This window comes from Lactuca sativa, chromosome 2, assembly GCF_002870075.4.
Source record: "Lactuca sativa cultivar Salinas chromosome 2, Lsat_Salinas_v11, whole genome shotgun sequence".
NCBI classification, from domain to species: domain Eukaryota; kingdom Viridiplantae; phylum Streptophyta; class Magnoliopsida; order Asterales; family Asteraceae; genus Lactuca; species Lactuca sativa.
Window position 1 is genome coordinate 144,412,898 of NC_056624.2, and position 14,277 is coordinate 144,427,174.

The 14,277-nt window shown below is 35.0% G+C and overlaps 1 protein-coding gene across 1 annotated transcript; it reads right to left on the minus strand.

Moving 5' to 3' along the window:
* Positions 1–7,210: 7,210 nt before the first annotated feature.
* Positions 7,211–14,269, minus strand: LOC111915930 (wall-associated receptor kinase-like 2). Its single transcript, XM_023911591.2, has 4 exons — positions 13,478–14,269; positions 13,248–13,391; positions 7,599–8,776; positions 7,211–7,484 (listed from the first exon to the last, which is right to left on the minus strand). The coding sequence occupies exons 1-3, from the start codon at positions 14,247–14,249 to the stop codon at positions 7,608–7,610; spliced, it is 2,085 nt and encodes a 694-aa protein (XP_023767359.1). The 5' UTR covers positions 14,250–14,269; the 3' UTR covers positions 7,211–7,484; positions 7,599–7,607.
* Between the last annotated feature and the right edge of the window lie 8 nt (positions 14,270–14,277).

The following is a 14,277-nucleotide window of genomic DNA, read 5'->3' on the forward strand; positions in this document are numbered from 1 at the left end:
GATATAAGGTTATCGCATATGCATCTTGACAGCTGAAAGAGCATGAAAAGAACTACCCGACTCATGATTTGGAGTTGGCAGCAGTAGTTTTCGATTTAAAAATATGGAGGCATTACCTCTATGGCATGAAGTCAAAACTTTTCACTGATTATAAGAGTCTCCAATATCTCTTTTGTTAGAAAGAATTGAATATGAGGCAACGATGCTGGCTAGAATTACTTAAGGACTACGACTGTGAGATACTTTACCACCCCGGTAAAGCTAATGTTGTTGCTGATGTTCTCAGTCGGAAAGTGAATCTTGAAAGAAAAAGGCCAAGAACATTGAAAATAGAAGTTGTCTCGACAATTATGTAGAGTATAAAGAAAGCTCAAGAGGAAGCTTCTGAGAAGAATGACCGAAAGGAGGAACGTTTGGGCAAAACGTTGGTGTTCGGTATAAACAGTCATGGACTGAAGGTGTTCCAAGATCGGATTTGGATACCTAAGACAGGAGGAGTCAGAGATCTTTTGATAGAAGAAGCTCACAAGACCATGTACTTGATTCATCCTGGTAGCACTAAAATGTATAGGGACCTAAACCCTACTACTGGTGGCCAACGATGAAGCTTGATGTTGCCAAGTATGTGGCCAAGTGTTTGACTTGTGCGAGAGTAAAGACGCAACATCAGAAACCATCTGGGAGTTTAGAACCTTGCCTGTGCCTATGGGTAAGTGGGAAGACATTGCTATGGATTTTGTCACTAAACTGTCCATAACAAAAAGTGGTCACGACATGATTTAGGTGGTCGTTGATCGATTCACTAAGAGTGAGCATTTCATAGTAGCCAATGAGAAGCGGTCTATGGAAAAGCTTGCGAGTTCTTACGTGAAGGAAATTATGAGGCTTCACGGAGTTCCGTTAACGATTGTATCGGATCGTGACAACCATTTCACCTCAAGGTTTTGGAAAAGTCTACAAGAGGAAATGGGTACCAAGTTGTGTTTAAGTACAACTTACCATCCACAAACTGATGGTCAGAGTGAAAGAACAATACAAACACTTGAAGATATGCTGAGAGCATGTACTCTAGAATTCCTAAGTAACTGGGATGAACATTTACCTTTAGTAGAATTTTCCTACAATAATAGTTTCCACTCAAGCATAAAGATGGCACCTTATCAAGCTTTGTACAGACAAAAGTGTCGTACGCCGTCTTGATGGCTTGAGGCTGGGGAAAAGTAGTTTATGGGGCCCGAGATGGTCCATCAAACCGCTGAAAATTTGAAAATAATTATGGAAAGAATGTTAGCAGCTCAGGATCGTCAAAAGAGCTATGCTGACAAGAAGCGAAGGCCGATGACTTTTGAAGTTGGAGATTCGGTTTTGCTTAAAGTCTCAGCGTGGAAGGGACTAATAAGATTTGGTAAAAGGGGAAAGTTGAGTCCAAGGTTTATAGGACCATTTTCTTCAGAGCATTGGGAACCAAGCTTACACGCTAGAACTACCAGAAGAACTGAATGGTATTCATAACACTTTTCATGTGTGTTATTTGAGGAAGTTCACGGGAGAAGTTCCCGATTTAATTCCAATTTCTGAATTAAGATTGGATGAAAGCAAGAGGTTAATTAAAGAACCTGAGGCAATCGTTGACCGAAAGACTAAGAAATTTCGACGCAAGATGGTCCAATTAGTGCTTGTCCGTTGGAAACATACGAATGGGGCAAATCTCACCTGGGAAACGGAGAGTGACATGTTGAGTCACTATCCGCATTTGTTTTTTGATGTGTAATTCCGGGGACGAAATCATCCTAAGGGAGAGAGAATTGTAACGCCTGCGTTTCCAGGCTAGGCATTATTGTTGATGTAATAGTCTAGGTTAACCTTTGTAACTCTTTTTAAAGTATTAATGATGAAATATTTGAGTATTATGTGAATTATGTGTTTATTTTCTTAATTATTATAATTAAATGAATTAAGAATAAAATAAGCGTAAAACTTGAAGTGTGAAATGAGCCAGATATCTTTACATAAAGTTGTAGTCGTCGAAACAAGGATCCATGTGATATAAAGAATGCCGAAATCCGAATTATAACGAAGAAGTTATGACCTGTCGAAGTTTCACGACAGAACCGACACGACGCTGAGTGACGTAAAAAGTGAATTTACGTTAGAGCGATATTTAGCCTTAGTAGCATAAACAAAAGTCGTAGAGTTCATTAAACCGAAGCGTGACCCGCCTCGCACATCGCACTCGAGTGCTCCGATGACGCATGCAGTGATGATTTCCGAAGCGTACGCCCAGCGTATTGTGAGGCTTTAGCCTTTATAAATAGTATGCGAGGGTAGCCGACCTTCTTGTTCATTTTCTCTTCTCTTTCTCTCCCGTTTTACCTTGTTTTACGTGAAACTTATACCTCAAAGCCCCGGTATTAATCCCGAGCCCCGAAGCAAGTCCCGAAGCCCCAAAGATTCCGAGAAGTTCAATTCCCGAGCCGAAGCTCTGCCCGCGAGGAGTCCGGTTTTTGTGAAGATCTTCCAGATCTACCGAAGAATACTACTTCTACAAGCAGTACAGCTGTCCGATCATCTTCTGATCAAGTGAGGGTGTAGTTACTTTCTTCTAACACATAATTATAAAGTATTTGGTACGAAATACATGTTATGTGTATATTTTGTTGATTATATGTGTGAATGTATATTCACTTTCTTCTAACTCATAGATATGATTTATTCTCTATGAAATACGTGTTATGTGTGTGTGCCTCATCTGTTATATGGAATATGTATTAAATGAACATGCTATACAGGTTTTAAACTATGTATAAAAATATATATTTTTATCTACTAATATGTTGGGTAGAACATGGGTAGATAGTTGATGTGTGATAAACAGATGAGAGGCCTCGATATTGATGTTGTTGATCTAGTCATCTAGCGGAGTATGGATGACGACCACAGACTCTTCCTAGACAGTCTTGTGGAACGCTAGCAGGCTCATAACCAATAGGTGTTTATGAACAATGTGTTCACCGGTGTACTCTATCCCCCTCATGGTTGCCTTTAGGACTTTTATTGCTGAGGAAACCCCTTGCATTAAAGTCCATCCCGATGAAATTCCTAGATTAGGTCCCTAATAATAGATGTTGTTTCAGGGATGTAAAGTGAGGATAATGGGAATGGGTAATCGGGTTATTGTTGGTTGATGAATTAAATATAATTATTTATTGTGGGTTGAAAACCCTATATGCTCACCAGACTCCCAAGCCTGACCCACTCAGTTTATTTGAATTACAGGTAGTGGCGCGAGGGCATAAGATGGATGAATCATCAAGTTATTTTGTTTATTAGATCAATTGTTATATGTAACTGTTGTATGATCTATCTTTTATTGTTTATGCTTTTGTGTCTGTATCGGAACATGACATCCCGAGTTTTGATTATATAATGAAAATACATTTCTTTATGAAATGCATTGGTAAATATTATTTTATCATACTTTGTTTTTAGGAACAAATTCTGCAACTCTTTTAAATCAAAAGGATTTACTCTGAAAGTATTTTAAAAGCATAAATCAAGCCGGTTTTTTCTGGCCATGATTTTGGGGATGTCACACCTTATTTGGTTGTGGTTCTAAAATGGGATCGCCTGTCCGAGTGACTATCTCACCTCTGAGTACATATGGCAATGCTGTAAGACCCGGTTTCTAATCATTCATTATTCAGGACAATGGCCTGGTTATTGGTTATCATAAGGCTTAAGGCCTTGGGGATGAACAGAATTGACCATTTTTTTATTATGGGTGTAATGGACTAAGTAATCCGAGTGTTCGTTTGTGTTTCGGAGCCCAAGGGTATCATCGTAATTTGGCAGCTCAGTTCTTTATGGATTTTGGGTTTTTATTTGGGAAGTTGTATGGCTATGGTGAGTTGTCAAAAGTGTAGGTCTTCTCGTCACCTTTCTGTGGATATAAAGTTCATTGTAAACGGACTTAAGACAAGGAAGTTATGGCTGTTTGAATTAATGGAAGAAATTCCCCTTAGTTGAAAAGATTTGCAAGATTGGTCCCATACATGCATGGTACGATGGTGCATGTCTGTGTGGGTGCGCCCATCGTAGTTGGCTGAGTGCCAAACCCTAATTTTTTGGGTTTGTTCACTATTTAAACATCCTTATAAGCTCAAGGCTCACTAATGTCTTAGCCTCCACTGATCTTAGAGCCTCATTTCGAACCCTAATTCCCTTGGTGGTGTATTCTTGAACATGGAAGTGATTTTGAATGGTTCGTGGTATTATTTCAAGGAAGTGAATCTTGGTGATCAAGCTTGGTGTGGCTTTGGGGTTGTAGATCTGGAACCTTCACTCTCTTGGGAAGCATCAGGAGGTATAAAGTTCTTATCTTGACTCCTTCTTATGCTAGTTTGTGTTTAGGGCAAGGTTAGGAGCCTTTATGGTGTGTTAAGTTCTCCTTGTGAGTTAGAGCCACTCTAGGAGCTTGGAGTGATAGATCTTGCCCCTTCTAATGTTGTCAGTTCATAAAAAAGCTATCTTGATTATGGATATTGAACCATGCATGAGTTTGAGCCTTTATTGTGAGACTTGATGGACAAAATCAGATTTTGGACCCCATTAAGACATAGAGAAGGGTAAAGTTGCAAACTTTACGAGTTTAGCACTTAATGTGAAGGTTTTCTGAGGTTTGGGGGCTAAGTGCTTAATAGGTTAAGTTAGAAATTAGCTTTTTAGTAGTACGCCCTGTGTACTGGATTTTGCCCCCGTCCTAAGTCGTTAAGCGTACACCGAGCGTATGCGACCAACATGCAGTTTTGGAGTTTCGGACCTTTTGGACTTTGGGGCTTTGGTCTTGGGCTTGGATCGAGTTTTTGGGCTTATTTCGTTGAAGTGAAGACTTTCACTAATGTTTGTAATTATTTATTTGGCTCGCCTTGTTCGGCCTATGATTGTGGTTTTGGGCCTTAGTAGGCCCAATAGGCTTGGGCCATTAGTGGGCTTGGTCAGTTGGACTGTTTTTAGACCTAGTGCTTAGGGTTTAGCACCGGATAATTATTCAAGTATGGTATGGTTGTTTGGTTTAGTTCGTGGATCCGGTTCGCAGCAGCTGCACTATCAGGTCGTGACATGGTCGCGTTCTTCGAGGGGGATCTTTTGAGTGTCATGACGTGACACTCTATCAGTCACGATATGACACCTCATCATATGTAAACCCGTAATTTCTGACTTGGACCCTATTTAAAGGAAGTGAAGGGCTAGGATTTCCTTCATCCTCAACCTCCATCACCTCCAAACGACCCTTTGTCTAAACCCTACCTCTCTTGCATCTTTTGAACTCATTCTTTCAAGTTTTAATAGTGGTTTAAAGAAGGAGGATAAGTTTTGGTGCCTAGTTCCTCCAAGTAATCTTGCATCATCCTTGTGTGCATCTTCTGGACTCTTTGTAAGTCCGCAAGTTTCCATCTTTTGTTGTTTTTCTCTTTAGATCTAGGTTTCATGTCATTATTTGGTCCCTTTGATGTAGTTGGTTTGGTTTGAAGATATACATTTTGCAACTTTATGGTTTCTCGAAGTCCTTTGAGCATCATATGTTATAGATCTAGGAATTTGTGGTGGTTTGAAGACTTTGCTTAGATCTTAGGTCATTTGGCATCTTTTGTCCAAGATTTGGGAAAGGACATGCATGGGATGCATGTCCATTAAGCTTGCATTTTTAAGGATAATTAGGTTCCCTAAAGCCCTTCTGGAAGTTTTGGATTGAATACTTTATAAATTAAGTGCTTAATGGGTGATTATATGCATTAAAGTTGCCATTAAGGACCTTGGACTCGAGATCTTGTCTTAGAGTGATGTCTCAATGGACAAAGTTGAAAACTCTATCCATTTAGACCTTGGTTTGAATCAGATCTGAGCTTTTGAGCTCATGGAATAAATTGAAAATGGCTTAATTCATTAAGCTGGTATAACCAGTTTTCACGACGTGATACCCTTACTGTCACGACATGAGGACTGGGTTTTCCCCGATTATTTTAGATTTTTGGGACAGTCTAAACATTTATAAACCCCATGTTTAAACTGATGGGGTGTGTTAATTTATAGTTGTTTATATATTCTTTGTATAGTATAGGGACCCTTTTGTAACATTGTGTGTGTGTATATATATATATATATATATATATATATATATATATATATATATATATATATATATATATATATATATATATATATGTACACGCCCCTAATCAAGGAGGCTACTTTCCAGTGGTGGTGGTGGTTGTTATTCTTTGTCCGCAAGGATGGGGCAAGTTGATCTAATTTGGTGGTGGTGGATATATGTACGAGGGTTAGCATTTGATCATGGCGGACAATATTCAGGTTGTCGTAGGTGAAGCCGGATTCTGCTTTGGGAGGGAAAAAAGATGAAAGCACTAAATGATAAGGCCTAGTTTGAGATGACAAATCTCCCACAAGAAGTCACTAAGACGAAGAAGTTGAGCAATTTTCTGATTTTTTTTTTCATACCTTCAAAACCTAAATTACATTGAATTAAATAAGCACTGCAACCACTGGCTAAGAAATATTTTTTTTTCATACCTCCAAAACGTAAATTACGTTGAATTAAATAAGCACTTCAACTAGCTAAGATGAAACCTACACTCTAATCATATAAATATGCTGCTAAAATAATGTCACTACTCCTTGAAAAAGGAGATTAATTCAACTAAGGAATTGCTCTGTTAATCCAACTTCTTGCAAATTACTTGGGCTTATATTAATCGAGCAACCGTGCTGGTAACCTTTTATCGCTCTTGGGCCGACCTTCAGCTATGGTTACCGTATCAGTTATCGTGGGGTTGGGGTCTATATAGTTCTGATTTTTAATAACATAAACATACACAATTAAGGATAAAAATGTGAAAATATTTATTTAAGGGTCATGTCACAACAAGACCTACCAAAATGACGTGTTTTTTCAACAAAAATCATTTAAGAACCAAATAAAAATGGCAACCGCATGTAAAGTTTTTGAAGTTTACTCTTTTGTATTCAAAACAATATTGTTGCCTAAATTGAAAAAAATATATATTGTTGCAAAAAAAAAATCAACCGGATATATAATGAAAATGCTTCGTCTAACTAACATATTTGTTATTATTCATTTGATATTCGATATATTTCACTGAATGGTATAATAGCAAATGACACAACAACAAAGTTAAAGAGTTTAACTAATTAAAATATCATGCGTATAACCTGAAAATTGTTAAGTCAAATCTTTAAATGAAGAACATATTTTTAATGAGTAATATATCTTTATGATAAAGAAAACTAACAAGAGTTGTAGCAAGAATAAAATGATTGGCCGAATGCTCCTCATTCAACAATTATAGATTTGATGTGGTAGATTCATATATGACATTCATAATGGTATATGTGCCTCACCAATGTCTACACCTGGGAATCATCGAACCTATCATTGAAATAGAGTACTGGCACATGAAAAAAGAAAACATTTAGAATAATATACAATAATGCAATTCTTAGAATACATCCAAATTTAATTAACCATGTGAAATTGTAAATTGATTACAAAGTTTACTAACCTTCTGTCATCATTGACTGGCATTGTTGTCATCGAAGCTCATGAATGTTGATGATGATTCGCCATACGTTTGCATCGCTAATTCTTCCCTGTACACTAGTTGTCCCATGTTAGTTTGAACCATAGAGGGAACATGCAACGTTCTTATGGTTTCTAATTTCATTGCTACTTCTTTCATGGTTGGCCTATTTTTCCCGTTGTTATTTAAGCATCGCATTGCAAGATTAGCTACTAACAAGAGCTCATCCCTAGTACCCTCTTTAATCATTGTTGCATCAAAAATAGACATAACACGCTTTTCTTCCATAGCTGACTTAAAGTACATAGCCAAATTTCTATCTTCACCAAATCTAGTTAATGAAATCGGTTTCTCACCCGTTAAGAGTTCAACCAAAACAACTCCAAAACTATAGACATCACTCTTTTCAGTAAATTGGCTAGATTGAAAGTACTCGGGATCTAGGTAGCCAAAAGTACCTTTGACTAATGTAGTCAAATGAGTTTGATCCATTGACACAATCCTAGAAGTTCCAAAGTCAGAGACTTTGGCCCTATATTTATCATCCAAAAGTATATTGGTGGATTTAATGTCCCTATGGTATATTGGTATGGAAGTTGCCGAATGCAAGTAAGCAACTGCTGATGCAACCTCTGTAGCGATTTGTAATCTCGTGTTCAAAGACATTGAGTATTCATCTGACTCATAGTGAATATGTTTGTACAATGTTCCATTTGAAATGAACTCCGAAACTAGCAGAGGAACCTCCGTCTCTAAGCAACATCCTATTAGCTTGACCACATTCCTATGATTGACTTTGGAAAGAATTACAACCTCATTGATGAATTGCTCTAATTGGCTTTCATCAACTAGTTTTGCTCTCTTGACCGCTACAATCCTTCCGTCCACTAACATCCCTTTATACACTGTACCTTGGCCTCCTCGACCAAGAATTCTGTTTTCATTGAAGCAGTCAGTGGCTTTCTCCATCTCTTGTGACATGAAAAGTATAGTTTTATCAACTAAAGATGGGTCAGCTTCTTGTTGTTGTTTTAAAAGTAAACCACCATTGCGTTTAAAAAATCTCCTTCTCTGCCTCCTAGCTTTTGTTTTCTGGAAAATATTGTATGAGAAACTGATGATTTCTAGAAGAAAAATTGCACCAATGCTTATGCTAACACCTGAATGAAGGCCAACACAAAATTGGATATTAATGATTTTTTTTACCTCAAAAGGAATTTGGGATTGAACTACATGTCTCTCTTGGTCTGATGAGAAGTCTACCATATGAAAGCATTGATTGTGATCGTCAAAGGTTTAATTTTCTTGTAACTTGATTTAAATTTAGGCTACTTACACTCATAAACATATCTACAGAACACTATCCTTCTTTTAATTCTTTGTTTCATTTTTTCATATAGAAAACCCTATTAATATGCTTTCGTGGATAGGTTTTTAGTTATCAAAACTACAGTTTAAAATTAGTTGGTCTCACATTCATTACAATCACGATACATCAACTAAGAGCATCCACAATGGTGAGTTCAATGAGACAGTTGAATGAGGTGACAAGTCTAGTTGTCATTCAATGGATGAAACTCTACTGTCATAGTGACATGCCACCTTGGCATTCAATGAGTTTGCAGTTCAATAACCATTGAACTTTTCAATGGGAAAATGAAAAGTGTTTTAATATCAAATAGTAATACATACTATAAATTAGCTTTTGTAACTTTCTATTGAACTTTAAAGAGTTGAATGCATTGTAGGAAAAAATTGATTGAGTTGTATGGAATGTAGAAAAATGATGTGGCAATCCATTGAACTCTATGAAGATCAATGCATTGTGGATTCTAAGCGCATAACAGAACTTAAAGAAGAGGTCCCTAAAATAACTTACATTAAATGAAATCTAAAGTATACTCCCATAAAAGTGAATGTTTTTGTCTCTTCTTTTGAACAAAATTGCTAATGGACCTAACCTTTCTTCTAGAGTTTTGGAGATTAATTCGATTTTATGCCTATATGCAATAAGGAAGTGAAGTGTTGGTCATCTTTTCCTTGGTGTGATTTAGCCCATGATTTATTGCATCTTCTTTGTAGATAGTGGAATTTTCAATACCTATTATCCTTTCTTTTCAATATTAGACTGACTGGTTTGCTTCTTTGCGATTGTTTTTGGTTTGTAATTAAGGAGTTTTTGGAGGCCGTTTACCATATAATCACAGGGTGTATCTTACTATAGTTAACTAGCCTAAAATTTTGAATTATATACACTTTTATCTATATTTTTAATGTATAATTTCTGAAATAAACTATGAGTCAATATTGTAGAGTATAATTTTTCATGCATCACGCCCAAATTAAATTTTCCTAAATTAAATAACAGGTTATGAGAATAGCCTTCAATCGTAATATTTGAAGAGCTCAGATCTGTTCTCGCATTCTTAACCTTTTTATTGTTTTCATTTGATCCTACTCCAATATATACATATATATATATATATATATATATATATATATATATATATATAATAGGTTAACATGTAATGACCATATTACCCTTTAGACTATTAAAAATTTACAATCTCATCCCATGACTTTTAGAAATTTACAATTTCATCTCATGACTTTTGTAAATTATATTAGCCTTAGATCATAATATTTGAAGAGCTCAGATCTGTTCTCGTATTCTTAACCTTTTTGGCGTTCTCATTTGATCATATATATATATATATATATATATATATATATATATATATATATATATATATATATATATATATATATATATATTGAATAGAATTGAATTGAATAATAGGTTAACATGTAATGACCATATTACCCTTTAAACTATTAAAAATTTACAATCTCGTCCCATGAGTTTCAGAAATTTACAATTTCATCTCATGACTTTTAAACTCATTTGATATACTCCTTTCTCTTTCTTTCTCTCTCTCTCTCTCTCTCTCTCTCTCTATATATATATATATATATATATATATATATATATATATATATATATATATATATATATAGGAGTAGGATCAAATGAGAACACCAAAAAGGTTGAGAACGCGAGAATAGATCTGAGCTCTTCAAATATTACGATCTAAGGCTAATATAATTTATAAAAGTCATGAGATGAAATTGTAAATATCTAAAAGTCATGGGATGAGATTGTAAATTTTTAATAGTCTAAAGGGTAATATGGTCATTACATGTTAACCTATTTTTGTCAAGTTGTTCGAATCTCTCTGCCCCTCTCTCTTTATCTCTCACTCATGTATCCTTCTTCCTCTCACTCTCTAAATACAAATTTCAATCCTTTAAACCCTAATCGAGCCGTTACCACCATACACAACATCGGAGCTAAAAAAGTTACGTCCGAAGGAGATCTATGGGTACGATTGGCCGAAGAAAGTTGGAGATGAAGCAAAGGAAACAAGAATGCAATTGAACATTAGCCTCCCGTCGATGACCGATCGTGAAGAAGGAGGAGGCAACGATGGGTGGGTCGTCATTCTTGGTGGATGCAACAATACGATCAGGGGTTGAAGATGGGGCACGTTTGGTGCTTGGTTGGATCAAAGAGAAGAAGAAAAGAGAATGGAAGTAGCGGGATGTGGGGTCTGCTATTGGTTTCCGGTGACAAAGCCCTGATATTGGGTTGTTTGGTGATCGAGAAGGGCAGTAATGATTCATAAATAGGTAAGGGTTCCTTTTTTTGTTCTTGTTTGATTTAGCAGAACTCGATAGGCTCAAGTGGGTGTTTGTTTGATTCCCTTTTTTTCTTCTTTTTTGACTGAAAATTGTGGAGTTTGAGGTGGGTTTTTGGGTTTGCTTTTTAACATAAATTAATGAGCTTAATCAATAGATTTTGGTGGTGTTTTGTTGCTTGAAATAAGTAAGAAGAAGATGAAGAACGACGGTGTTTGGCTTGCTTGTTCGACGGAAAAGAGAATGATAGAGATGTTTGTGGTGGTGACAGTCCAAGGATGGTGGTGACAGTCCTTATCCCATCCATTGTTTATCCAGTGATCCAATGGCAAGATTTATGAATATGACAGCGACAGTAAAGGGAGTGACGGGAAGGAAGCCTTCAATCCACCTTGGGCTACGATGAACTCAACAATACTGATTCACTCTTGATGTCGTTGTAGTCGATCAATAAGTGTATTGTACTTGTTAATGATATAATGTGTATTTATTTATGAATAACACATGTATTTATTTATGAATAGTAGTTTCGTTATGTGTGAATGATTGTATTTATATATTAATAGTAGTGTATTCATATGAATGAGTGTATTTATTTAGATGTATTAGATGTATTCATTATATGATAGAATGTGTATTAAATTATAAATCGTGGTGTATTCACTTGTGAATTGCAATGTATTCATGTGTAAATGATTGTATTTATTTATGAATAGTAGTGTATTCATGTGAATGAATGTATTTATTTAGGATTAGATGTATTCATTTTATAAAAAAATGATAATTTTTACACTATTTTTATTTTCAATTGATAAAAAAAGACATTGAATTATTTGTAATTTGATGTGTTTTCAATTATGACTGGAAGTGTATTAATTTGGAATTGGATTTCTATTCATTTTTTTAAAAAATAAAAACGTGAAATAGTAGAAAATAATAATTTTTGTAAGATTTTTTTTTAGGTTTAAAATAAATTTGAGTAAAAATATTTTTTATATTCCATTAATAAGAAAAATAAAAAATTGAATATTTTATTGTTTTTGGTGACTGATCCTAAATTTAAGGGTATTTGATTGAATTTTATTATATTTTAAATTAATTAAAATATACAGTTACTAATATACCCTTATATATTGATTGATATAGAACCTTTTAGATGTTGTTATTTCATCATCATCTCTCTCTCTCTCTCTCTCTCTCTCTCTATATATATATATATATATATATATATATATATATATATATATATATATATATATATAGAACAAAACAACTATCAATGAGCCGATGTTTTAATTAAACTTGATTGGTTTATAGAATAATATTAATATGAATTTAATCAGCTGGTTAAGAATGTTAAAATATAGATGCATATGAAATATAAGCATAATCGATACTAATAAATGAAATCTCTTTGCCACATATCAAATTCTTATGCATTTTGACACTTGAAATTTTGTGGTTAATTCTTAGAAAATTAATTTCAACTTGTAATTTTATTGTAATTTTCAATTTTCTTAATTAACTATTCTAATTTTTAGGATATAAAAAGCAATTAATGAGTCAGTAATTTATTTCCTTATTTTTTCAAATTTTAATATGTTACTTCGATATATATAATTTAAAATTGGACATATTTCTTTTAAAGTTCATTGTCATTTTAACCAAAATGATCTAAACAGAAAAAGTAGTTGTTTTATTAGTAGAAATTGATTTATTTGATTATTATCATTTTGTTTGTATATATTTTGAAATTTTACTTTAAAAAATATTAAATGTTTATACTTTAATATTTAAGGTTTTTTTTAAAATAAATACGTAATGTTTATATGTTCATATATATAACTTTTTTTAATCACCAATATAATACACCGTATAATTACATGAGTCATATATCTATCTAGTTAAAGAATAGTCATTGAAAGTCATTACCTAAAATGGCGTTCTTGGATAATCCGTTGTGTCCTTTTCTTGAACAAGTGAAGTTCCAACTGCTAAGAACGCCGTCATCATCATATGTATCACCGTAGTTACACACACGTCCATCACTCCTGCAGCTTGAACATTCTTCGATGTCTAATAGCACGTCATCATATAAATAAACTGTAATCTTATAAAACGAACACACAAAATTAATAAAAACCAAATACGAAATTACATACTCTTGCATCCATCTAATAAGTAAGGGCTTGCATTATATGGTAAAGAGTAGTTACATTTCCACGACTCGACTGAAGTCCCATCTCCTAAATCAAATTTGAGTCTATGCCACTTAGAACAACAACTTAGTTTATGGAAGTCACGATCTGATATAGTCCACAATAGTGATATTCGGAAATCCGAGTAGCCCGAATACCGACCAAAAATACGAGATGAACGATCTGCCAAGTACGCATACCCACAATTTCCATCTCCACCAAGCCTTTCCAAACCCGCGAGATCAACTTTGTACGACTTAAGATAATGAGGAATTGTTGTTTCGCACGACCGGCATATGTCATCAAGAGTGTCGTTTTGAGTACATATCGTTGAACAACCAGTGATAACACCTCCATGGTCCAAGATGACTGCATTTCCACAACCCCGAACAACAAATCTGTTGTGTAATCTGGAAAACAGAAAGGGGCTCCTACCAAGGTCGATACTGTAATCAGAGATCAACGAGACATTAACAGCCACCATTTGCATATCCACGTTTATCTCAAGTACCTCCAGGTTGTTGAGTGCAGAGAGATATGGCGTCGATGAGTTGCAATCAACAGCGTACCATTCACTGACAGAACAATTTACTCCGATCCCAAAAGGGTAAGGAATCTGCACTTCCCCGCAGAAACGTGCGCAACCTGCCTTGGAGTATATCGAACCTGCTGTTGATGTTGCTGTGAATGAAACGAAGATGATGATCAGTAAGCTGTAAGCTTGAAATAACTTCATTTTTGTTAAGAACAGCGATCAATATGAA